The following is a 23,348-nucleotide window of genomic DNA, read 5'->3' on the forward strand; positions in this document are numbered from 1 at the left end:
GTATCTGTGAATGTTACAAAACAAAATTACAAAATTACATTTATTCAGCTATACAACATTGGTGGATTCTTGTGTCTTTCAGTTTGCATTTGCAGATATGATCATGTGAATACACTCACTTAACATCCACACACAAATCAATGTTGCTACAGAGTTCCCAGTTTAGGTGGCAGTGCAATTTTAAAAAGAGAGGGTTCCCTGAGAGGTCGAGACTATACTGCTAACACTCTCTGGCTGCAGGGATTTGCATAGAAGCTGCAGGGAAATGCTCTGATGATACTGACCGGTTTGTGTTGTGGCTCAGAGCTCGACAGTTAATGATTAGGAGCTGCAGCTACCAGGGAGGTTTATACACCTGCAACAGGTCATTGCCGCTGCAGCTGATATGTGGCCACTGCAGGTCCTCTTCTGACGGTTTTCTAAGCACTGCCTCTCACTGAGGTCGATAGATAATTTAAAATAAATTAACTAATAGCGTTGTTGCAAGGCTTAAATAGGCCTTATGACATACAACACCAAATTGTCAGCTATTACACAGCAGAAGCGCGCATCTTCCTAACAGGCCTGTTTCTCCGACCAAATAAAACTCGCATGAAACCTGAGTAAACGATGCTTCTCTGTCTTTTGATTCGGGATCCGCAATCACACTGCTTCACAGTAATCCGAAATTCTTATCGGGACTTCCTTGGTTGTTTGTGGTCACTACTGTTCAAACGAGGATATCACAAGCGCCGGTCATGAGCTGTGAGCATTTTTGTTAACCATGTAAGGAGAGCGAACTAAATGTTTTTTTTTCTCCGCTACGAGAGGATAGAGATAGGAAGAGAGGATGGTAAAAGTGTACAAGTTGTGCGCTCAACTTTACCTCGGTCGTGGTTAACGCTCGGGTGTTCAGCTTTCTCGGGACCAGCTAGGACAACATGACTGTGGCTCTCCTCTTCACCGCCGGGGCCGAGGGTGAGATCAAGACGTCAGCGACTGTAATAATCCAGTTTTTAATGACAGCTCTATCACCTTAACGCGCCTGTCGGTGCTCCGGGGCTGTGTTCACTGAGGCAGGCAGCACACTGGCTCGCTGCCACTTCTTCTTCTTCTCAAGCGGCCGTAGTGTTGATAGCTGGGAAATGATGTCCATGTGGTCCCACCCCACCACCGAGAATCCAGGCTGTATTATCACTCCCAGTGCGGAGTCTTGATTTAAATGTTGCAGAATAAGTCTTTTTACTAATATAAACTGTCAAACAGCACCACGTATGGTTTTGTTTGAACAAATACTTTGAATTGTATTTTCAAGGAAGTGATTTTTATTTACATTAAACAATAATTTCGTCTGCTGTATTTACAAGCCTTACTCATCATTTCCTATTTAATTATATATATTTAAATAGAAATTAAAAAATATATATATTCACTCCGGGCAGGAGAGGGTTACACTTTCTTACATTGAAGCCAGCTGACTGACCACGTGACTTTGCGGAAGTGAGAGTATCAACAACATGGGTAGAACTTGAGCCGTGTCCTGCAAAAATGGTGCGATGTTTTGCCTTGTTTTTCGTCGCTGCTTGTGTGAACGAAGTGTTGTGTAGTCAGGGTTCAGTCGGGGCTCAGTCAGAACCTGCGGCCCCGCAGGGAGCAGCCAGCTGCGGCTGTGAGAAGCTGAAGAGAGCCGCTGCTGTGGAGCCTGTGGAGCCTGTGGAGGACAGGACGGCTTCTGCACACCCAGCTGACAAATACTCAAGAAGCGCCAATGAGAGGCTGCCTGAGGCTCAGGGAGATGAGGAGAAAATACAAAGTCAGGTGATTTATCGTTGCTTTCCTTTTATTACTTTAGGCTATACATATTAAAAAAGACATGCAAGAAAGACCTACTGAGACTCTGGCTCAATTGACCACCAGGGAATTTGAGATGTTATTTAATACCTCAACTAAAAGATAAGGTGCAGAGATGGGGAATGACACTTTGAGACCACATAAACGGATGATCTTAGTCCCTGAAATGTTGACATCTTCCACATAAGGGGCTCTCTGTACATGCATACCGTTAAAAACTGTTACTGGTAGTGAGTATGGTTGTGGCATTGTGGTTGATATTAGTTTCCTTGTTGTTACTCTCAGCTGGTTCTGAGGGAACACAATGTGCTTTATGCTCCAGTTCCCTCAACAAGCTCCACTTATTAGAGTGTAGGTGTTGGCTCTGGTTAGATCACTGTGAAGCAGTCTGACTGCCAGACTCAGTTCAAGGCCTGGGAGTTCCCTGTGTTCTGGAAAACCTCACTACAGTCCCTGCAGAATAAACAGTCACTTTAATGCAGGTGACATCTGGTGCCACCTTGTAGGACAAATTGAAAGAAAAATAACACATCAGCCATGTGCTTGAAAGCTGTGTTAATGCTGCATTAAATTAGCATGTAATTGCTCATTATATTTAGTTTCTAAACGTGTTGTCCCTCTTTATTGCCGTTTATATGATTTTATAACTGTATTGTATGGCTTTGTGCTTCTGGAGTATATTGAGATATTGTGCAGCGTAGAAGTTTGATTACTCTAAAAATGTTGCATTTACAGATTAAGTTTCCAGCCTTTTTAAAGTCTCCTAATTCTGTACATTTCTTTAAACGTAAAAGTTACATAGGATTGATTACCTGCTCGTGAAAAAGTGTATTTCTTGCATACAGATGGTGGTGATTACTGGAGGAGAGTTCCTGATGGGAACGGACGACCCCGCCATCCCTGCAGATGGCGAGGGCCCGCAGAGGCTGGTGCATGTTGACTCCTTCTTCATGGACATCCAGGAAGTCACTAACCAACAGTTCCAGAGCTTTGTCAATATCACAGGATACATTACTGAGGTATGTATCTAAAGATTTAACCGCAAGCTGTCATTTTGAACATATATATAACATAATAAATCAAACCAATCAGTATGAAAGCAAGTTTTTGTACCGTGGTTGTTTCAGTGTTATGAGGTTAAGAGGCATCAGCTTTGCTCATAATGTTTTTATCCTTGTGCTTTTTAGGCAGAGACATTTGGAGACTCATTTGTATTCGAGGGGATTTTGAGCGAGAGTGTGAAAAACCAAATCACCCAAGCAGTAAGTAATTATTCAACTGTCGACTTACCTGTACAGCTCACCTTTTCTTATGCTACACCAGTGTGAAGCTTTATTAGTACCATGATTATTTGGAGCCGCGTAGAAATACTTCATACATACAATATGAATATATATTTAGTTTTGTTCTCTTTACATTGTCTTTCAGAATGAACCACATTGTTACTGTATGTCCTGTGTTCAGAAGTATGTTGTGGGGTTGCCAAAATACATGAATTATTAGTTCCATATACCTAATGTAATGTATTTTGTGCTTTTGCTAAGTTGCGCCAACCATACCAGTAAGACAAGAGACAATATGATCATGCATTTTACCTTAGCAATGAAGCAGGGAGGGAGTACAATCTAATAAAATAAACATTGCCACGTTAACAGTTTCATATTGCTTCCTGCCAACTGCAAAATGAAGCTAGAGCGGTAAACGATATCCAGATTTCCATCATGGAGGATGTGAAGGAACATTTTATTTAGTTATTACCTCCGCCAAGGATGTGTTCGGTTTGGTTTGTTGGTATATTTTTTTTGTTCGTCAGCATAATTATGGGAAAACTTCTCGCCTGATTTTCATTCGATTTGGTGAAAGAGTTTAACGTGGGCCAACGAAGAAACCATTACATTTTTGAGTGGATCCGAATCACGGGGCGGATTCACACATAAATTTTTCACTTATGAAAATGACATTGTCGCAAGTCTGCGCCCTCCAAATGCCCTTCTAGTTATTATTGATATTTATTTGTTATTATCCCACCATGATGTATTTTAAAACACCTATGGAGTAGCTTTATCTGGAAAACATGCCAGCTGGGATCGCACATGTTTTGGGCTTTAGCTAAACATGGAAACATATACTTCTGTTATTTAAGAGTCTCCACAATGCTCACAGATTGGTTGTAAGAGGCCTGAGGACAGCCGGCCTCCCACAGATGAAAGCCAGACAGCAGGGAATTTACTGCTTCATGTCAGCTGTCATATGCAGCCTGATCATGTGGCTGAGAAGGTGCTGTGGACCCATTAGTGTGGCAATACTGGAAACCATTACAAATGTAAATGATGTAAGCCAAAGACAATTCTAGATGAACCCTGAAGTGTGAGAGAAAACGCAATGAAGAGTATGAAGGAAATATAATATCAGTCCATAACCATTGTTACTTTGTTATCAGGTGGCTGCTGCCCCCTGGTGGCTTCCAGTCAAAGGGGCCAACTGGAGGCACCCTAATGGTCCAGACTCCAACATCACAGACGGGTAGGAAGACACTAGAAACCCCAAAATAACCGATTTACTAGTATTTTTGTATTAAAGGAAAGGTCCGCATTAAAGTTTGTCTTAAAACAATTCTTGCTTATTCATATGTAAATTGAAACAGTCTTCGGTCGCTGTCATTGTTTCCTCCTCTCCATACTGGCCGTGGACACGATTCCAGTGTAATTGATGGGGGGGGGATCCACAGGCTTCGTTCTAAAGTATGAGGCTTCAGCAGTGAGTGAAACCTCGTAATAAAAGTCCCTGGTCCCTGGAAGACACTTTAAAAGTAAAAGTTGTAAAGGTTTACACTTGAAAGTGGTTTGTAGAACAGAAAACAACAGACATACCAATGTAATAATCAGTAACCTCTATTTGTTTATAGTAAGGTATTGAATTGTGAGACTCACAACTATAACAAAAATAACACACATTGAAACACTGAACACTTGTGAAAATGAAAAGCTCTAAAAGCATACGCACGTATTAATCGACGCACATAACCTTCTATACAGCCAGCCAAACAACTTTTATCCCACACACACATCCATCAAACTCTGCAGTGAACTCACAGACAAAAACTACAGAACCAAACGAGCCAATTTACAACCATTCCAAGGAGCTGATTGGCTCCTGACCTGCCGTCCAATAAAACTGAGGGAGCTGCTGCGCCTGAACTCTGTGAACTGCAAGCCTTCTCGACGGCCGTCCCCGAATTTGTCTCTTCAAAGAAACATTTGTCCGGGAAACACGGGGGATTTGCCACTACAAAGAATGTATGCTTGGAAGAAACCTACTTAATTAGTCTGACTCATACTGCTGGAGCCTCATGTCAGCTTCACTGGAACTTCAAAATGCATTTTACACAGAACCAGGACTCTGTTCCTTATCGCTTACACTAGAAGAAGGGATTTCTTTACAACCCCGTGTGGAGAGTAGGAACAATTCAAACAACCAAAAGCCATTTCAATGTACGTATAGACATGGAAGCATTGTTTGAAGGCAGACTTGAAAGCTTGAACTTTTAAATATTGATGATTTTAAGGCAAATTCTCATCCGCCACTTCTTTTATTTCATTATGACAGTTGTTTCTAACCAATAAATCAATTAAAGTCTAAGTCTAAACTTGGTTTTTTTGTAGGCTGGACCATCCTGTTCTACATGTGTCCTGGGCGGATGCAGTCGCTTACTGCTCCTGGGCCAACAAGAGACTTCCTACAGAGGCAGAATGGGAGTACGCCTGCAGAGGCGGCCTTAAAGACAGGTACGATATTTACTCATTATGTGACTGTAAAATACGCCAATGTGCAGTGGTTTCCATACAGTATGTCCCATGTCCATATTCTGATACACTGATGTTACATGTAGACTTTACCCCTGGGGAAACAATTTGAACCCGAAAGGACAACACTACGCCAACCTCTGGCAGGGGGATTTCCCCAACCACAACTCTGCAGAGGATGGATACGTCAAAACTTCACCGGTAAGGCAGAAAAGGAAAGAAGGAGAGATGCTGTAGATATAAGTGGGTTAAAGGCAAATCATATTTCAGGTTAGGGAGGATGTGAGTGACTGTACTCAAGCTATTGTCAGAAACTGGAATCAGGTTTATAATTGAGCCACCGCCTATAGAGTCTACAGGAAATGAAATGTGCGGGAGATAAAAGCTCATTTCAGAAGTTGATAGAGTCCCACCAGCAGCTCGCAGCCTCCAGAGATCAAATTAATAACCATTAGATAATATTAATCCTCTCTCTACGGGGAGACATTTAAAGCTCAGATTTTAAAGTATCAATCAAGAATCTATGCACTCAGATTCTTAAAAGAATATGAGCTGCTGAAGGAAACTGCATCTTTCTGATCCCACTAGCTGAACCTGCAGGGGTGTTTATGCATTATGATAACATACAAATAGAGTAGTACATGCAGCCATAGGGATTAAATACTAAGATGCTTCCAGAAGAAACAAGTGTTTCTAATACAACCCTGCAGGTGATGTCCTTTCCTGCCAATGGTTTTGGTCTGCATGACATGGTGGGGAATGCATGGGAATGGACCTCAGACTGGTGGACTGTGCATCACACTACAGAACAACAACACAACCCAGTAAGAACACATTACCTCTGAGCTTTTGAGTTCTCCAGGTTTTAGTTTTGCTCTGATATCTAATAATTTCTCTCCTTTTCAGACGGGTCCTCCATCAGGCACAGACAAGGTGAAGAAGGGAGGGTCATACATGTGCCACAAGGTAAAGTAGACCGTAATGATTATTAGGCTCAAAAAACAACTGTTAAAATAGCTCACAGTGGATCAGTGAAAACCAAATAGTTTCCATTGATGATAAATGTCCCTCTCTTCCTTCTCCCTCCTCCAGTCTTACTGCTACAGATACCGCTGTGCAGCTCGTAGCCAGAACACTCCGGACAGCGCAGCCTCTAATCTTGGTTTCCGCTGTGTCTCCCAGGGGCAACGGTGACCCGACCTGCTCGGCTTAAACCCAGGGTACCTCATTCTAGCTGCTCTTCACTTCAAGTTGGTTGTAGAGTAAACCAATTAAAGTGATTTAATAGAGGCATTGACGTCATTGACGTGGAGTTGAGAATGTCTTCCGTTCCAGTAGATATTCTCAGAAATGAAACATTTTATAACTTCTTTTTGTGAAGTGAATAAAAAAGGCATTCGTTCCTACATCTCTGTTCTCTTTACACCTCTGAGCACTGGTGGAGAGAGCTCTAAATAACTCAAGACGTTTCTGCTTTTCAGTGGCAAAGATCAGTCAGATCATGTAAATTACAAAGAAATGTTTGCAAGAACTTGTATAGGTTGGCATTATTATTATTATTATTAAAAGGCCGGCTGAGAGTCCATGTAAACTATACAGTTGACGTAAATATACACTGGGCAATTGTGATTTAAAATGATTTACGATTGATCATTGTAAGTAGTGTAATAGCCTATCATTACTTAATTAATATGACAAATCTGTCACAAAAGGGATCCTAAACAATTCAATATGTCTTTCTCTTTGTATGTGTATTTGTGTGTTCATATTAGAAGTGAATTATTTCCTGATCTTTTTATTTTTTTATATTTTTTATTTCGAGATTGTTTTCTTTGAATGTCCGCAGCCGGAAAATGACAACATTTCTTAAATAGCCATAATAAAAAACATTTTTTTTTATCTTAATGTGACTCAAATTGTTACACTCAATGTGTATGGGAAACTTACGTTTTAGTTAATTGATGCTAAACCTCGATATACTAGTTAACTATTACCCTTGTGGTTTGTCATTGTTGACCTCTATGAAAACCATATAAAGCAGGTTTAATATGTAGCTGTAGTGTATGACCCAGCAGAGGGCAGCACATGCTTAAATATCTATCTGTCTATTTGTCTCAAGAGTGTACTGTATATACAGTACGTGTTTCTTTCATACCCATATTGAGAAGTTAAGCTGACACAGTAAGCTCCGTTTGTAAGAATGGTTCAGGGCAGTGAGCACTGTGACGGTGTAAAGCTACGTCAGACAGTTTTGCACTGAGATGGGTTTAAGTTTTTCTAGACATGCGATTTAAGACTCCACATGACACCAACAGGGTATCACCAGGGAGTCAAAGTGTCTGCCTGAACTGAAAGGATAAAATAACTGTGATACTAAACCAGGATTTGAAAAAAAGACCAAATGTCTGCAAAAGAAACAAAAAGTGTTTATTGTAACTTCTTTAGCATACAGATTTTATTTGAAAATAATAAACTAAGCAATTAGCGAAAAAAGTCTAGCAAAAGTAAGTGAGTAAACGGGGAAAGGGTCAAAAAGTTTCTATTGCACCTTTTTAGTAAAAAGACTCAAAATGTTTTAATAAACATTTGTATTTCTAGCATTAACATCACATTTATCAGCAAACCAAAAATTCTAATCTCTTTTAATCAGAAAGTTCAAAGGTATAGTTGATACAACATTACTGCACAATTGCTAACATTCAGTAGACAGTTAAATACGTCTAAACCCTGCTGTCAGCTTTTAACTGAAGTTCATACAAACTTCATCTTCCATTATCTATCAGTGCACAACAGATTACCTGTTTTACAGAACAGAGAACGAAATACTGATTTATACTAATGCTGCAAGAAGACCATCGGCCCCTGCTGCTGTATTATTAACCCAAAAGAAAGTGAGTCGAAAATGCACCACACACAAGAGCATAGCAACTAAGACAACCTGGAGGCTAAATACAGCTCAGTCCAAAACAATTAATAGATAGAAAGAATCAAACAAAGGCGATACGCTATACTAATAAAAATCCTGTCCTTGATCACTCTGCCTCTTATTAGCAAAGCTGAGAATACAAAAAAACATTTGCAACTTTATTCGACTTTTGCACCAAAATGGCAAAAGTGTGTCTCTTTGTGCTGCTGGAGAGCCAGCCAGGCCTCCTTACTGAATCCTCACCACATGTAATAACTACGTGTGGTGTCAACAGGAGAGGGTTTTCCCTCCGTGCTGCCGTCTTTGTCTTTCTCTCCGTCAGCCTCCCACAGGTTGATGAGCGGAGGGTAAAGCTCGTTTAGGGGGATGGAGGAAGTCTTCAGCATGTATTTCTTCAGAGAGTGGTGGTAGTTTTTTCTCTTCCATCTGCGGGCAACGTAGACGCTCACAGTGGCCAAACTGAGGAAAGCCAGCATGGTTGCCATGACAGCCAGCACAGCTGCACTCGGGTGCTGGTCTGACAGGTCCAGGGCGAAGGTGGCGCTACGTGTTGTCACATTAACACAGGACTTGTGTGTCTGAAGGTGGATGTTGGAGACCGTGAGACATACCTCGTACTCAGTGGCAGGTTGAAGGTGTGTTAGGTTGTACTCGTGAACGTCGACGGGGACGCGAGCTGTGTAGGTGATGTGCGGGTTGTCAATCTTCATGGTGGCTGAGGCCCACTTCAGGTTGGAGGACATGACGTTAGAATTGACTTTCCAGGAGACCAGGATGGAGTGCGGCTCGGTCTGCTTGACGTATACTTTCATCACCTCAGCGCTGTCGAGCAGGGTGCCATTTACACGGATGGTGGCGACCCGTGTGTCAGCTCCTTCTGTGTTCTGGGCCACACAGGTGTAACGTCCAGAATCCTCAACCTGCACATGAGACAGCCGCAGGGTCCCCTCATTGTTCAAGTGGTACCGCTCTGACACAGTGTCTATTGTGATTTTTGTCCCAAGAGGAGTCACCCAGTAGATCTCAGGCTCTGGCTCGGACATTGCCCTGCAGTCGAGACTGACACTCATGCCCAGATCGAGGTTCGAGTGGCTGGGGAAGGTGTTGTGGGATATGAGGGGCAGGCATTGCTCCGGGGACTCCAGTAGCCTTACCTCTCGAACCCGCTGGCCTCTGAGTTCTGGTGGGGAGCTGCAAAGCATGGCGAGGGGCTCCATGAAGCGCACGCTGGTCCTGTTGGAACTCATCCACTGAATTACACAGTCACAACGCAATGGGTTGCTATGCAGACTGATCTCCCGCAGATTAGGCAACACCTCTACCGTGTGCTGATAAAGGGCAGTGAGGGCATTGTTGTTGAGCATCAGGCTCTCCAAAGAGGACATATCCCTAAAGGCCAATTTATGCACATAAGACAGTTTAGGGTTGTTGGTAGCCTCCAGCTTTGTCAGTTCTGGGAGGTTGTCCAGAGCATAGCGGTCAATTGAAACTAACTCCATCATATTGTTTATGCCCAGCTCCTTCAGATGTAACATATTCCTGAAATCTCCTTCCTGGATTTTGTGAACTGGGTTTTTGTTTAAATCCAAGAACTTCAGATTGGGAACTTTTTGGAGGGCCAGTTGAGGGATTCTGACCAGTTTGTTGTCATAGAAAGAAATACTTTCAAGGCTATCCAAACCTACGAAAGCATTTGCTGGAACATCAGTGAGGTCCATGCCAGCCAGGACTAAACTCCTCAGGCTTCCTAGAGGCTTAAAGTTCATGTCTAGGAGGCCAAAAACTGGGTTCTCCCCGATCATGAGGATCTCAAGATTAGGTGTTTCTTCAAACCAGCGACTGTCTATGACATGGAGCCTGTTGGAGTTAAGATGAAGGCGCAGCAGGCTGTGCAGGCCTGTAAATGCCCGAGGGGAGATGGAGCTTATCTGATTGTGGTTGATGTAGAGCTCCTGGAGATTGGAGAGGTTTCCCAGGCAGTGGTCTGGCAGCTGGCTAATCTGGTTCTCCTCTAGGTGCAGGGTGGTCAGGTGGTTCATGCTTGTGAGGCCCACAGCTTCCACAGTACTGAAGTTGTTCTGGGATAGGTCCAACTCTGTCAAGTTGAAAAGGGCCTCCAGCTCTCCACTGGTGTGAGATATGGCGTTACTTTGGAGCAGTAACACCTGAGTGTCTGTGGACAGGTTGGTAGGGATGTGCGTTAGCCTCAAGTCATTGCAGTCCACTGTGGTTGCCTCCTTGTAGGTCGACTGGGGGGTGAACCAAGGGCGGACCTCGCATACACACAAATGTGGACATTCTTTGCCATGTATGGGCGACGATAAGGAAATAAATGATCCTATGCACAGCCAGAGCAGAGGAGGCCACGGTTGTGAGCTGAGTGCCATGCTGTCTGCTCTCTCTGCTCACACAAAGATTAGATGAGAGGAAGTCTTCTGGAAAAACGTTTGGAGGGAAGGTTCATGAGCATTAGTCTTCTTTACTGCTAGCTGGATGCTGTAGGCACTATCGAGAGCGGCAATTTCCTATCCAGGACAAAGTTATTTGCAGAAGATCATCTGGTTCAAACTTGACCTCTGCTGATTGTTCTGTCTGTTTTCACTTCCTCACCTTGAGGTTTGAGCCTAAGAGAAGACAGAGAGAAAGTAAAATGTTAAAGCCTACAATATAGATATGCAATTTCTTTCTTATCTGGTTGGAAAAGATAGTGAATTAGATCAACTGAATAGATAATGTGATAAAGTAAGAGGGACATATTTGGTTTTCTTGTAGAGGATAACAAATGAGGCAAGTGACAGTTTTTTCCACAGATATATTTGGGAGATCTAAGTTGATGTGTCTAACAGGGCACAATGAATCTGTCAAATGTGTCTTGTTGCCCTGCTATCATGTAAACATTAATTCCCTACCTTTTTAATGAGCTCCTACACAGCCAGACACAGTTGCAGATAAGAATCAGTTTGAGAAAAAGAGTTACTTCTAGATCTTGGCATAAAATGGAGTGAGACCATGCATGCCAAAAAACTACTTAACCATTATGACGTTCTTTTTGTTGAGCTGTTTTTACGAGTGAAAGTTAAAGGTACTGTTTCGACATGGGGAGATAGTTAAAGATAGTTATAGCAATGGAATCTCAAGCTTTTGCACAACATATCTATAATTTGGCTATTCCATTACCAAAAATGTCCATTTACGATAGAGTACGTGTGAACGAGCGAATAGAGTGAAGCAGGCTTCTTCGCTGTGTTTATCAGTATACAAGATGATAAGGATGATATTGGCTCTGCTTCCCTGATGTGTTGTGTATCTGTCTCCTCAGAGATTACCAACATGTTTCGCTGTGCCGGGTAGATTATCTGCATACCAGCTTGGTATCAGTGATCCTCTTGAACGAGTGTGTGGGGTGGGCACAGCCGGCAGCTCTGGCTGTGAGCCCATTACATAACAGGCTTAATAAACACGGAGTGTGTGCTCTTCACTGTTAATCACTCACTACTTATGATACAGGCCCATGGGAAGCAGTCATACACATTTTACGCCATGCAGAGCTCTGCTGTGTGCGCACCATACTCTTCAGGATTGGTCAAAGAGAGATGAGCAGAGAGAGATTGGAAGGAACTGACAGGCCGAGCCCCCGAAGGAATTGTAATATTTTACACTTTCGCTTTCATTTGTCAATTTTGTGACACCAACTCCCAGAAACGTCTGTAGGGATGACACGTACAGACTCAGTTCTCACAAGCAGATATGATTTTATGAGCAATGGGGATCTTTGAATAAATCCTCAAATGTATCCATGTATATTAAACTCTTGTGTGATTACTTTGATTTTCGTATTTTAATGAGTTAAAAAAATATATATATATAATGACTAAACGTTCATGTGGATGCAGGTGCATTTGGGGGAGGGGGGTGCGTTGCGTAAATGTATTTTAGTTCACCCCTCTCCTTTCCTCCACTCTGTCTGTGACTGTAGGTGTGTGTCGCCGCCCTTCGCAAAGTACAGCGGAGGAGGGGATGTGAATGGCAAAGCAAAAAACTAAATTGTAATAAAAACTTTAATTATTATTATTATTTTTTAATTGCTTTATCTACAAACAATTTTGCGACCCCCCCCCCCCCCCCCTGCAGTACCTGCACACCCCCTGTTGAAGACCTATGGACTAGAGCGAAAGACAGACTCTTGGCTTTCTCTCACTCACTAACCACAGCTTCCAGTCTGACTCACACTCATAGAAATGCACTTTTATCCTCATGCATGAACTGAGGTAGAGCATCCAGTGTGCGTGTCAGTGCAACGGTAAGAGATAGTTGGTTGTATTTTGTTTCACATCAAAACTGACAAGTTTCTCCAATATTAACATAAAATTGATACAGATTGTTTTCTCTCTCCTTTCATGTGCTGACTGTTCGCGCCCTGCGATGTGTTGACACCACCTCACAGTTTTTCCTCTGCATTTGCATGTATAATAGTATAAAAGGAGCTCAGCCAATACAAAATGAAACGCTTTGCTATGGAGAAAAACAACATCAGGAGATTGTTTCTAGAAACGTAAACATGCCAGAAGAGTTGCACTGCGCTGTAAAAGCAGAGGACATTTTAAGCTTTCAAGCATCACAGCTCATCCTTGTTTCTTCCTCTTTAGGTGAACGCATATGGTGCCTGGTATCAGGTGGCTGGTCTCTGCAATGACCCGGTCACACTCAAATGGATCTAACTGATTCCCTTAGTGGGGCTCAAGTGTGGCAGCAGGGATCTGCACCTTCTCTTGGCTCTATCCGTAGATCCGAACCGCCTTTTTAATCATCCATAATGCAGTTTCTCAAACAATCTTTTCAAATGTCTTTCAATTAAACTACTTGCCTGTCGATATACTGTGCCTTGGAATATAGAGATTAACTTGGTAATACATTTGTCTGTCCTCTCTCCTCCTCCATGTGTTGCGCTGCTCGGGTATTAAATCGGAGGAGACAGGCGGAGTAATCGCTGCTTTCATGCTGAGCCCATAAAACTCAGACACCTGGCACCAGGTTTCTGGCAGACTGGCAGCGCGATGGGGGTCTGCATCCGTTCCCACCTATCTCTCACTGTGTGTACGTGTTGACCTTATTGACCCAAGGAAGCTCTGCTGAGCACATATGCTCTTTTTCAATGATCGCCTTCTTCAAAATCACTGCAGTACACAAATTCATTCTCATAAGTACACCCACAGATGGCTATTGTTAGCCATAGAGAAGCGCCACGCAAGTGTTTGGAGTAAACTATTGTGTTTGCTAACCAAATACTTAATCCCTCACCGGCTTCCCACCTGTTGGCTCTGACATCTACATCATACATAATTTACATTGTGCAGAACATAACTTTCATGTAGATGAACTCATTCACAATTGACTTGTTACCTTTTACCTACAGTACAGTACAACACCTCAGACTTCCACTTTGACATAGTGGTTTAAAACCGATAGTACATACACATACTGTATGCTTACTGTAAATGCATCTGGTAATGTGTGTGTGAGTGCTGCTACATTATTTAGATCAAACAAAACAAAAAAGTCATGGTAAGGGTAAAGAAAGGGAAACTGATTATTGTATATATTAGCACCCACTAATAGCACCCATCTAACTGTCAAAACACACCGATGCGTGTGTCATTATTACTGTTGGTTGATACAATCTGAAAACACCAGTTTGGTTTATAAAATAGCTCTGACAATTATTTCCTCATCGCTACTGTACAAATAATATTGAAAACTGAAATCCCACAGGAGCGAGCTTTGTTATAGTTTTCTGTACAGAATCACGTTGGTGGGACAACATTTTAGTGAACTCTTGTTCTCTGGGATTGCACCAAAGTCTAGATCTCACATTACTGTAATTCTCAACCAGGAAAAGTTGCGTATAAGCACCTTTATCCTGAAAATCTATAGCTAATCTTGTGGCTGAGGCCGCATTCAACAAGGACACTATAGGTAGCCAGCTTTAAAATGCATGCATACATATGTATCTACTCTGCACACATCTCCACAATGCCACAAAATAAGCATTCTGGTTCCCTACTCGTTGACTCACGATGCACAGACCACTGGAAACAGACAAATCCTTCTCCAGCTTGGAATTATCTAGCTGTCTAAATTGAAGCCTCCAGCAGGAGGGCTTTACTCCCTTTGCTCACCCAATCCGTATGAGGTTTTAATCCAAGTACACATTACACATTTAAAACACACACACTCGTCTACTAATACCACACGTGCAGTAGCTGATATTTTCCACTGGGTTCTCATAAAGCTTCGGAGGATCACTGGCCCTGAGGTTCAAAGCGAGATGTAATTGTGGGACGTAATGAGCTTTGTTTGCTTCATGCTGAGGCCTTTGAAATTCAGTTATAAGACAGGATCTCTGGACAATACAGGGAGCAATGGAGGTAATCAAAATCACTAAAGAAACACAGACCTGCAGTCTGATGCGGGGAGCGTTTCTCTTTAGATCTGTGAATTGTAGGTGTTTGTGTGTGCAGGCGGCAGTCACTCCTTGTTTTGAAGGACTTGTAAAAATGATGTCTCTTATGGTTTGAAAACATTTCATTGGACTTGATTTGACACTTTCTAAGAGATTAGATGTAGTGCTGCTAATACTACACTTCCCCACGTGCCACTGGTGCAGCCAGGAGGGACCTCACTTGATAGCACACTGCATCATTTTTCATAGAAAGCTATGCTTTTGCCCCCTCTTCTGGGGGATTTTTTTACAGGGTGCAAAATGTAAGCAGTGTTTCTAAATCAGCAGGCGCACAACAGGCTCACAGACATGCTATCACCATAGCAACGGCTATGCCACAGGCATGTCTGTTTCATAACCAAATGAGAAGACATGAGAAGACAGCTATTAGTGCCATCAGGCAGCTAAAGATACATAACAATGAGAACTGCGACTGGTACGAGAAGAGCACAGTACAACCACATCATGCACATATGCTCAAATGTCTGACTCTAATAATATATTTCCAGATTTCTAAAGCAACAGTTTTACTCGACAATCACTTCCAACGCAGAGCTATCATGTGGTGCTGGGAAGCTGATTGGTGCTGCCTGATGTTTTCTCCATGTCCTCACTGTGCTGGCCTGCCTGAGAGACATCCTGTTCCTGCACCATTAGTATGCAAGCGTCTCACTTCACATCACACAGGGCTTTGGTGCAGCTGCTGATGGCAGAGGTGTAGAAGCGAGGAGAAGAAGAAGGAGGCATGTCCACTCAGTCAGAGAGATGAAACAAAGTAAAGAGGGGAGAGGATAGAGAGCTCTGCTTCCTTCAATTAGAAGCCCACAGGAGGAAAGTGCTGAACTGAAAAACGCAACAGGGCTGAAGGTGCAATGAGAAAATCCCAAACTACGTATGGAATTAAAGGAAAGTATGTTGCATATTTTTACAATGTCTCTTCAGACTGCATTGAGGTGTAGAAGTCGCAGCAATGCCAAATTATCTCTGTATTTCTATTTACTGCAAATCCATATGGTAGCTTTATTTCCCTGTGGAATTTAGATAGATCTTAACACAATTCTTCTTCTCTGGCTCTCAATTTCTTCTTTGTCCTTTATGCCCTCATCCTCCCCCTCCACTTCATCTATCCTTACAGTTGCAATGTCGGTGAAAAGACAATTTGTTTTCATTGGAGCATCGATCAATCACTCTGACAGGGCAAAAGTCTCCAATCTCAGGGGAATCCCTATTTGAAACAAAGCAGAGGTCAAGGAGAATTAACTTGCACAGCTCAAATTGGTCTCTAGACCAGAAAGATTGTGTCATCGACTTTAACTTTTAAATTGTATGATTACATCTCAAAGCATTAAAGTCTCTTACACCCTGTCTGTCTGAAATACAAGTTAATTTCCAGGTTATTGCTAATAAAAACAAAGGATAACAACAGCTGACTCAGTCATAACATCTTGACAAAACCTTACAATGGCTCGTCGTGTTTCCATGTTCCCCTTCAGATCACGCTCACAAAGGGAGAAGGTCAAGCTGCTGCACCCTCGTCTCCATTGCTGTGGGAACCCCAGCACCAACACATGCTGTAGTTAGGCCCTATGGCTCACAATGGCTCCAACCCAAACACACACAGACACACCAAGACATGTCTTTGTTTTGGCAGGTTCTCACACTCCTCATCACCAGCTGAGGAGATACGTCACTGTGCATTGTGCAGATTGGGGGAAGGTGCCACGGCCTCCTAAACTCCCATATCATTGGCTCATTGGATGACATCTGGATCAATTGTCTGCTTTCACTCCAAAGACAAAGTAAACCACATACAAGTTGTGTGGTTGCTAGAAGACAACAGTCAAAGCATGCAGTGGATATAATTGCCCTGTCCTAATCAAAAGTGTGTGATATCCTAACTAGTGTACTGATATTAGTGAGTTCTTTGTGGTGTTAGTGATCTAACAGGTGCCGCTGTAATGCAGCAGCTGAAACAACACTTGACAAAGGTGACCCTAACAATACAGACTCCCCCTGCTTTCTCAAACTTCTGAGTACAAGCACTGGATTGTCTTTCTTTCTCCTCTTAATTTCAGACATCTGCCAATGTCCTGACTCTTATGCATGCAAAATAGGTTTGATGGAGCACATGAGCCCATTGCTGCTACTCAGCTGTTTCAGCAGCACTCTGCACTGGTGAGTGATGCTGCAGTTTGTGTTAATGTTACACTACACTGTTAGTTGAACCAGGTGTCACAGTGCAGTGAAATGTCAGGACTGCTGGCAAGACTGCAGCTATAATAATGAGCCCTTTAGAGACTCACAGATCACATTATTGCTTGGCTTTTATGGCTGAAGTATAAGCAGAGTGTGTATAAAAACTAATTATTGCAACTTCACACAGGTTTGCAGTGCATTTGCTTGGTTCAGGTTTTGTTTTTAATTCCCATCCCATGATCGCTGATCCGTTATATTTATAAATGGTTTAGACTTGAGAAAGCTTCATAATAATCATATATTGTGTACAGAATGCAGAGCATGTGTCCTTGCAAATCTAATACTGCTATAATACATGTTGTTGATAAAAGACCAGATGCACACATTGCAGATAAATACTGAGAACACATCGATAAATATGCACAACTTTTATAATCTATTTTCTGAAATCTTTGTTTTTGGAAGATATAAAAACCTTTTCGTTTTGCGGTAGTAACGCGCGCTGCACGAGGACACACGCCATGGAGAGAGAACGCGTTATTGTTTAAATTCATTCTTTGTTGATCCGTGTATTTCCTAAAACATGAAAACACGATGACTTCATCTTTACGAGTCAAACACACTAGACCCGACTGAAATCCTCCCCCTTTTTTCCATCGAGCAGGAAATTATGAAAATAATTTGAGATATTTTATAGACATATGTATCACAATTTCCCCACATGCGTAAAATAAACTCATTGCTCTCACCTCTGAAGCGCTGTATCCTCCGTCAGACTGCTGCAGGCTACTGTATCTGACCCATGCAGAATCCGCAGCTCCGGGATGATGCGCGAGGGGTTTCAGATTATGTTTTAGAATGCACACAATCAGCCTTATTAACGAGAACAACTCTTATCTGTGGAAAACACCCCCCTTGCTTGTAGTATCTGCTCTGATCTCCAGCGCTGGAGACACGCTGATACTTCAGAAGTGGAAACGCTGCAGCGCACAGCTTCCAGTGACGAGCAGCTGCCTGGTGCAGGTCAGCTGGACTGAAACGCGTCTGACACCCACATCGGTGCCCAAACAGGCAACCTCACCATCTGTTCTGTCATCACAAACCATGGGAACAAAACAAAAGTCCCACCCTGCTACCGGCCACGAGCAGCGAAGTGCAAATTTTATGGTGGAAGTGCTGGAGGAACCAATGGCACCCCCACTGCACCGATGATCTCATTGTTTGAATGTTTCTGTTGACCTCTTTAAAAATGAGTTGTGTTGACACTACCCAGGTCATCTGAAGTTCATTCATCTTCAGTGAGGAAAAGGCTGGAAAGATTGTTTGAGAGGCAGACTTCACAAGACTTTTGGGCGCCATGGACACAGTTAATGTAATGACTTCCTAATTAATAATTCATAATAGACTAATTATGAAATAAATATGAAATGGAAAGTGGATCTGATGAAACACTCTCTCTTTCTGTCTCTATACAGTACAAACACTTGCACACAGGAGTCTATGTTGAAAGAGAGATAAGTATTTTCTCTCAGACCTGTCACTTGTTTGGATTTTTCCTCCTCCTCCTCCTCCTCCTCCTCCCCCTCCTTTCCTCTCTAAGGGGAGCAGTGAAAATGACAACGTTTCATCACTTGCTGTTTGAGCTGCTGCTTTGGGAGCTGCCTGACAGGTTCTTCATCCATAGCTATGGTAGAGATGTGATCATCTGTGTTGAGAAAAGCAACTGTGCCAGTCAGATGTCACATGCAGGTTGTGGCTGTTTATATTGGAATTAGGCAGAAAGTTACATTTTTGACTGAAGATAAACACAATTCTTGTCATTTCAGCGCAGCCTGAACAGCTTTGGCTTCCTCCATCTCTGATGCTCCTCTACAAATAATCCTCCTGTGTTTGTAAAGTTTATAGGGCAGAAATTAATCCTGAAAAGTTTATGCAGTTGCCTTATTATTGAAATCCATGGTGCAGTAGTGAGTAGCAAGAGTACGCTTTATGCATTTACTTCTGAACACTAACAGCCAAACATTAAACGGTTCAGCAAAACTAGAGTAGAAATAGGGTAAATAAGGTTAATAAGGTTAATAAGGTTAATAAGGTTAATATGGTAAATAGCTCTGAGAAATGTAGGGTATAGAACAGTAACTGATTAGTTTTCTTTCTTGGTTATTTATAACAAAATCTTAAATATACTATATGCTTTGTAATGCACGACCTTCGACCTTTGTCTCGTATGGCCAATCTGCAATAAATCCACGCTACTATGATAACTCATGTTATAGTTTTACATCATGTTATTGTAAATTCTGTTCACTGGTCTGAAACTGTTTACCGACACAGTATGCAGAGTTTCTAAAGTTGTCCTTCGATACCTTAGAAGAATTCCTATTTGAGATTGTTTGACCCTAATTGGACAAGTATTTTAAAATGATTTATTACTTTTAGATTCAGGAGTTAATGCAGACTGAGTGCATGTGGCAAACATAGAGAAAAGCCTTTCTGTACAAGAGATGCATTTGTGAAATGTAATTAATTTAGCTCGAGGCCAGCTGGAACTTGCTCAAAGACCTTTTTGGTATCCAAAAAAAAAACGACACTGTGGGAACCTCTCGTATCGCTCCGCCGCCACATAGAGCTCAAAGTTGATTCAGCAGTCACCCTGTGTGTTAGTTGCAACCGGCAAATCATAATTTCCCACCATTAACCTGCAGTGCTTGTGGTGTGGTTGCTATAGCAACAACTCCCTCCCAGGAAAGGCGATGCAGCATATCCACCGGTTTATTAGATCTCTGATCACACAGCTCCCTCCACATGACCATCTGGGAAAACCAGTCACACAGAAACGTATGCCCCCCGTTTTACCTTTCGTAAGTCTTCTCATCATTTTGCCGCATTACACTCTGCTGAGGAGGAGACGAGGTGTCGGCTTCCTCGTCGGTGCTTGTTTTCGGTTATGGATGGGTCGAACATTAAATGAGCAGTGTTGAGGAGTGATGAGATGAATGTTTGAGGAATATAATATGTAGGTCAAACAGACACACATGACTTCACTTCAAGTTAACTGGTAATGCGTACATGGTCTGATGTGTGTGCAAATAAAACATTTAATTATAATGCGTACATCTTTACCAAAACCCTTTGTCTGAGTTCACCCACAGTTCATTTCCAGCCCCGAAAGCGACGCTGGTATTGTTTTCAGTCTGGAAGTCTGTGAGTCTGTGTGTGTGTGTGTGTGTGTGTGTCATCATCTACACTTACTGTAACACAAACTACCACAGAGGAGGTTTTGAGTCTGTCTGTATGTGGACATATTTTTGTAACCACAACAAAAACCAGGCAAGATGCAGTCACGAAACTTTACAGAATTGAGTTGCATATCAAAATGTAGGTTGAGTTTGAAAACGGGCATGGTCTGAGAATATTCAGACCCCCCCACACACACACTTTATAGCCCACTTTAGCCCTGGCCCAAAATGACATCACAAAACTTTTAAAGGGGTGTAGTTGAGATCAAAATGAAAGCTGAGCTAGAAGATGGGTGTGGTCCGAGCTAAGGGGCCAGAAGTAAGGGGGTAGGAAAAAATGAAGGGGCCCCCATTGCCCCCCCCCCCCCATCCCACTGTACAACCCTGGTCAGATTTTGGCATTGCGGTTGTAGTGATTCCTTTGCAAGATGGTCTCTTAGTTTAAAATATCTTAAACAATGTCTATTAGAGGATAAGAGCACGTTTGTTGCGAAATAATTTCACTTTTTAATGATTTTTTTTGCTTAAATTAAATCTGATCTTAATTGGAATTAATAGGAGCAGCCTGGTGCCGTCTTCAGCTTTAATAGAGCAGATGTCTGCCTCTGAACATTTAGCGCATTGGCTACCTTATTGTGACATTATGTCACCATCACACCATTCCTGGTACTATCGCTTCCTTCTGCCAGGCTAGAGCAAACACTGCTGACAAACTGCAGATGTTGTTACACACACACACACACACACACACACACACACACACACGCATACACAAACGTGTGTGTGTGTGTGAGTGTGTGTGTGTGTGTGTTACATAATAAACACCATCACTCTCAAGAGAAAAGTGACAACTTCAATTTTATTTCAATTTTCTTTTCCCTAACCTAATACCATGTTTGTCATGGTCCAAATCTCTGTCTGTGTCTCGTCTCCTTGAGCTGCAGGACGATAGGTGAAACAAATATGGCATCTGCTCGGGGGTGGGCACAGAAACCGAAACACCTTACAATATAATGCAGCCCTACACAATAACAGCACAAACTACAGCCTCAGAAAATCCCCTCTGAGTTGAATCAGCACCTTGCAGGCTCAACACAAATTGAACATTATGAGCTTCACTGTGGTTGAATTTATTGCAGGACTGTTATATTGGATTGCAACAGAGTGTACATGCGGTACTTATATTGTGTCCCATTGTAGCTTTCACCTGGCTTAGGAAGGAATACTTTGACATTTTTGGAAATACATTTGCTTTCTTGCTGAGAGATGAGAAGATCAAACTTGTGGGTTTCTTTACACTTCAGTTTTTGTTATGTTCTTACACATCTCTCTAATAAGAGCTATTGAACTCCCATGCATGGTAAAGGTAATGCTGGAGATGTGTGTTCGGATTCATCTAATTAAACAGACATTCTGAATAAATGTTTATAACAAGCTGCAGAAGAGGAATATGTTTACTTTCAGAAGAGGTTAAACCAAATCAAATGTACCCAAACAATGCTGACCGTGTGAACTGGGCAAGTTTTAACCCGTTTTAGTGGGATTTGAGACGGTCTAGAATCAGGAATGAGCCATCTGTATGTGTGAAGTTTAATTGATGAATTTGTGTTAATCATTATAGAAAGATAAGGCAGTGCTTCTTCCACTGGCATTGACTGTTTACATTGAGTTGTACTGCCAAGGTGAGCGTAAGTGGGAAATGTCTCATCTGAATTGGTCTTAATAACCACAGAGGTGATGAGGTCCTGACTCCTGTTGCACATGTCACTTTGCATTAGTGTCCACATTAGAGCCTGCCACTCCGCAACCAATCAGAGCCACTTAACAGCAAAACCAACAGATCCCCTTATAATTGCTCCTGAGAAAAGCAATTTAGCAGTGACTCTCGGGGATTGACTTTCATCTGGGTTTATCAAACACAGGCCTTGCTTGATTTGTTTTGGCCCAATTCGAAAATTAAGAATAGTTTCTGAAGCGTGTGTTTGAGGTAACTGTTTGTGCTCATTTTCTTTAGGCTAAAATAAATGAATAAAGGTAATTGTTCTTGGTTGTGCTGCCCAGCGATAGCATAGAATAGTACAACAAAAGCCTCTTGTTAATCAATTGTATTTATCCATCCTTCTTATGTTCCTACTCAGAAAACAAGATTATTCACCAGAAAGGTTTTGTTTATGCTTTCAGTCAATGCCGACGAAAAAAATAGAGCATTAATATTTCATTGGCATGTAGCATCAGCAGCTTTTACACCGCTGGTGTTTTGCAAATGAGGAGAAGAGAACAGGTTTGATTAGTCGTTTCATGTTGTGGGTGGTTTTAAACCACAATGTTCAGACACAGTTGGGAACACATGAGAGGAGAATACCATCAAGTTAAAGTATTCTTGAAGTAATTCAATTATTGTCCATGCGATCCATGGCGAAGTAAGACAGCACAGAGTTAAAGATGTCTTTACCATCTGTGTCTCATCATTAAATAATTATCAACAGTATGTTAAGATCATGGAACCATAGTGGCTGCGTTGTGTCTCCAGAGACCGAAGCACAGAAACACCAAAAGGTTCTGAGTTAATAATGAAATAAGTTCTCTTTGCTTCTTATGTAGGTCACAATAACACAGTGTCTCAGTTCTTCCTGCTGGGAAGCTGCACATGTAATGATCTCTGACATTTTAAGACGTTACATACTGTGTGTTATAATGTCGATGGTCACAATTTCTCCCTTGCTCAGATTTTCGCCACGCTGGTTGCATCTTGGGATGACAATTGAATGAAATATGTCAACAACTATTGGATGGATTGACATGAAATTTTGTACAGACTTTCAGGTTTCCTAGAGGATGAATCCTTGTGACTTTGG

The 23,348-nt window shown here is 42.1% G+C and overlaps 3 protein-coding genes across 14 annotated transcripts in view; 1 reads left to right on the forward strand and 2 right to left on the reverse strand.

Annotated features, from left to right (window-relative positions):
- The window catches only part of LOC115008910 (inositol 1,4,5-trisphosphate receptor type 1-like), a 72,197-nt gene extending 70,856 nt beyond the window's left edge, over window positions 1-1,341 (reverse strand). Inside the window, 1 exon segment of the mRNA XM_029432800.1 lies at window positions 866-1,341. The gene's annotated coding sequence lies outside the window, so the exon portion shown is untranslated.
- Window positions 815-13,410, forward strand: sumf1 (sulfatase modifying factor 1). Of its 5 annotated transcripts, none has more exons than XM_029432816.1 (10): window positions 815-957; window positions 1,591-1,797; window positions 2,676-2,849; window positions 3,018-3,092; window positions 4,271-4,353; window positions 5,493-5,615; window positions 5,720-5,834; window positions 6,344-6,457; window positions 6,540-6,599; window positions 6,726-7,538. In XM_029432816.1, the coding sequence occupies exons 3-10, from the start codon at window positions 2,676-2,678 to the stop codon at window positions 6,825-6,827; spliced, it is 846 nt and encodes a 281-aa protein (XP_029288676.1). In that variant the 5' UTR covers window positions 815-957; window positions 1,591-1,797; the 3' UTR covers window positions 6,828-7,538. The 5 variants fall into 5 exon arrangements, with proteins under 5 accessions (XP_029288676.1, XP_029288674.1, XP_029288673.1 ...); XM_029432814.1 differs by having other exon boundaries at window positions 840-980; XM_029432813.1 differs by lacking the exon at window positions 815-957 and adding an exon at window positions 13,206-13,410 and having other exon boundaries at window positions 1,050-1,797; window positions 6,726-6,853.
- Window positions 8,038-18,446, reverse strand: LOC115008913 (leucine-rich repeat neuronal protein 1-like). 8 transcript variants are annotated; one of them, XM_029432804.1, is made up of 4 exons: window positions 18,004-18,279; window positions 17,730-17,830; window positions 16,519-16,884; window positions 8,038-11,183 (listed from the first exon to the last, which is right to left on the reverse strand). In XM_029432804.1, the coding sequence occupies exon 4, from the start codon at window positions 10,944-10,946 to the stop codon at window positions 8,799-8,801; it is 2,148 nt and encodes a 715-aa protein (XP_029288664.1). In that variant the 5' UTR covers window positions 10,947-11,183; window positions 16,519-16,884; window positions 17,730-17,830; window positions 18,004-18,279; the 3' UTR covers window positions 8,038-8,798. The 8 variants fall into 8 exon arrangements, 7 of the variants coding, with proteins under 7 accessions (XP_029288664.1, XP_029288667.1, XP_029288665.1 ...); XR_003832355.1 differs by lacking the exon at window positions 8,038-11,183 and adding an exon at window positions 16,204-16,283 and having other exon boundaries at window positions 18,004-18,446; XM_029432807.1 differs by lacking the exon at window positions 17,730-17,830.
- Between the last annotated feature and the right edge of the window lie 4,902 nt (window positions 18,447-23,348).

Source organism: Cottoperca gobio, chromosome 5 (genome assembly GCF_900634415.1).
Source record: "Cottoperca gobio chromosome 5, fCotGob3.1, whole genome shotgun sequence".
NCBI lineage: Eukaryota > Metazoa > Chordata > Actinopteri > Perciformes > Bovichtidae > Cottoperca > Cottoperca gobio.

Bases quoted from the DNA above. Each gene is read 5' to 3' on its own strand.
- sumf1 (XM_029432813.1), top strand. From the start codon at position 1,528: ATGGTGCGATGTTTTGCCTTGTTTTTCGTCGCTGCTTGTGTGAACGAA. The intron at 2,850-3,017 runs GTATGTATCTAA...TGTGCTTTTTAG, and splicing joins TCACAGGATACATTACTGAG to GCAGAGACATTTGGAGACTC. The intron at 5,835-6,343 runs GTAAGGCAGAAA...ACAACCCTGCAG, and splicing joins GATACGTCAAAACTTCACCG to GTGATGTCCTTTCCTGCCAA.
- LOC115008913 (XM_029432803.1), bottom strand. From the start codon at position 10,946: ATGGCACTCAGCTCACAACCGTGGCCTCCTCTGCTCTGGCTGTGCATA.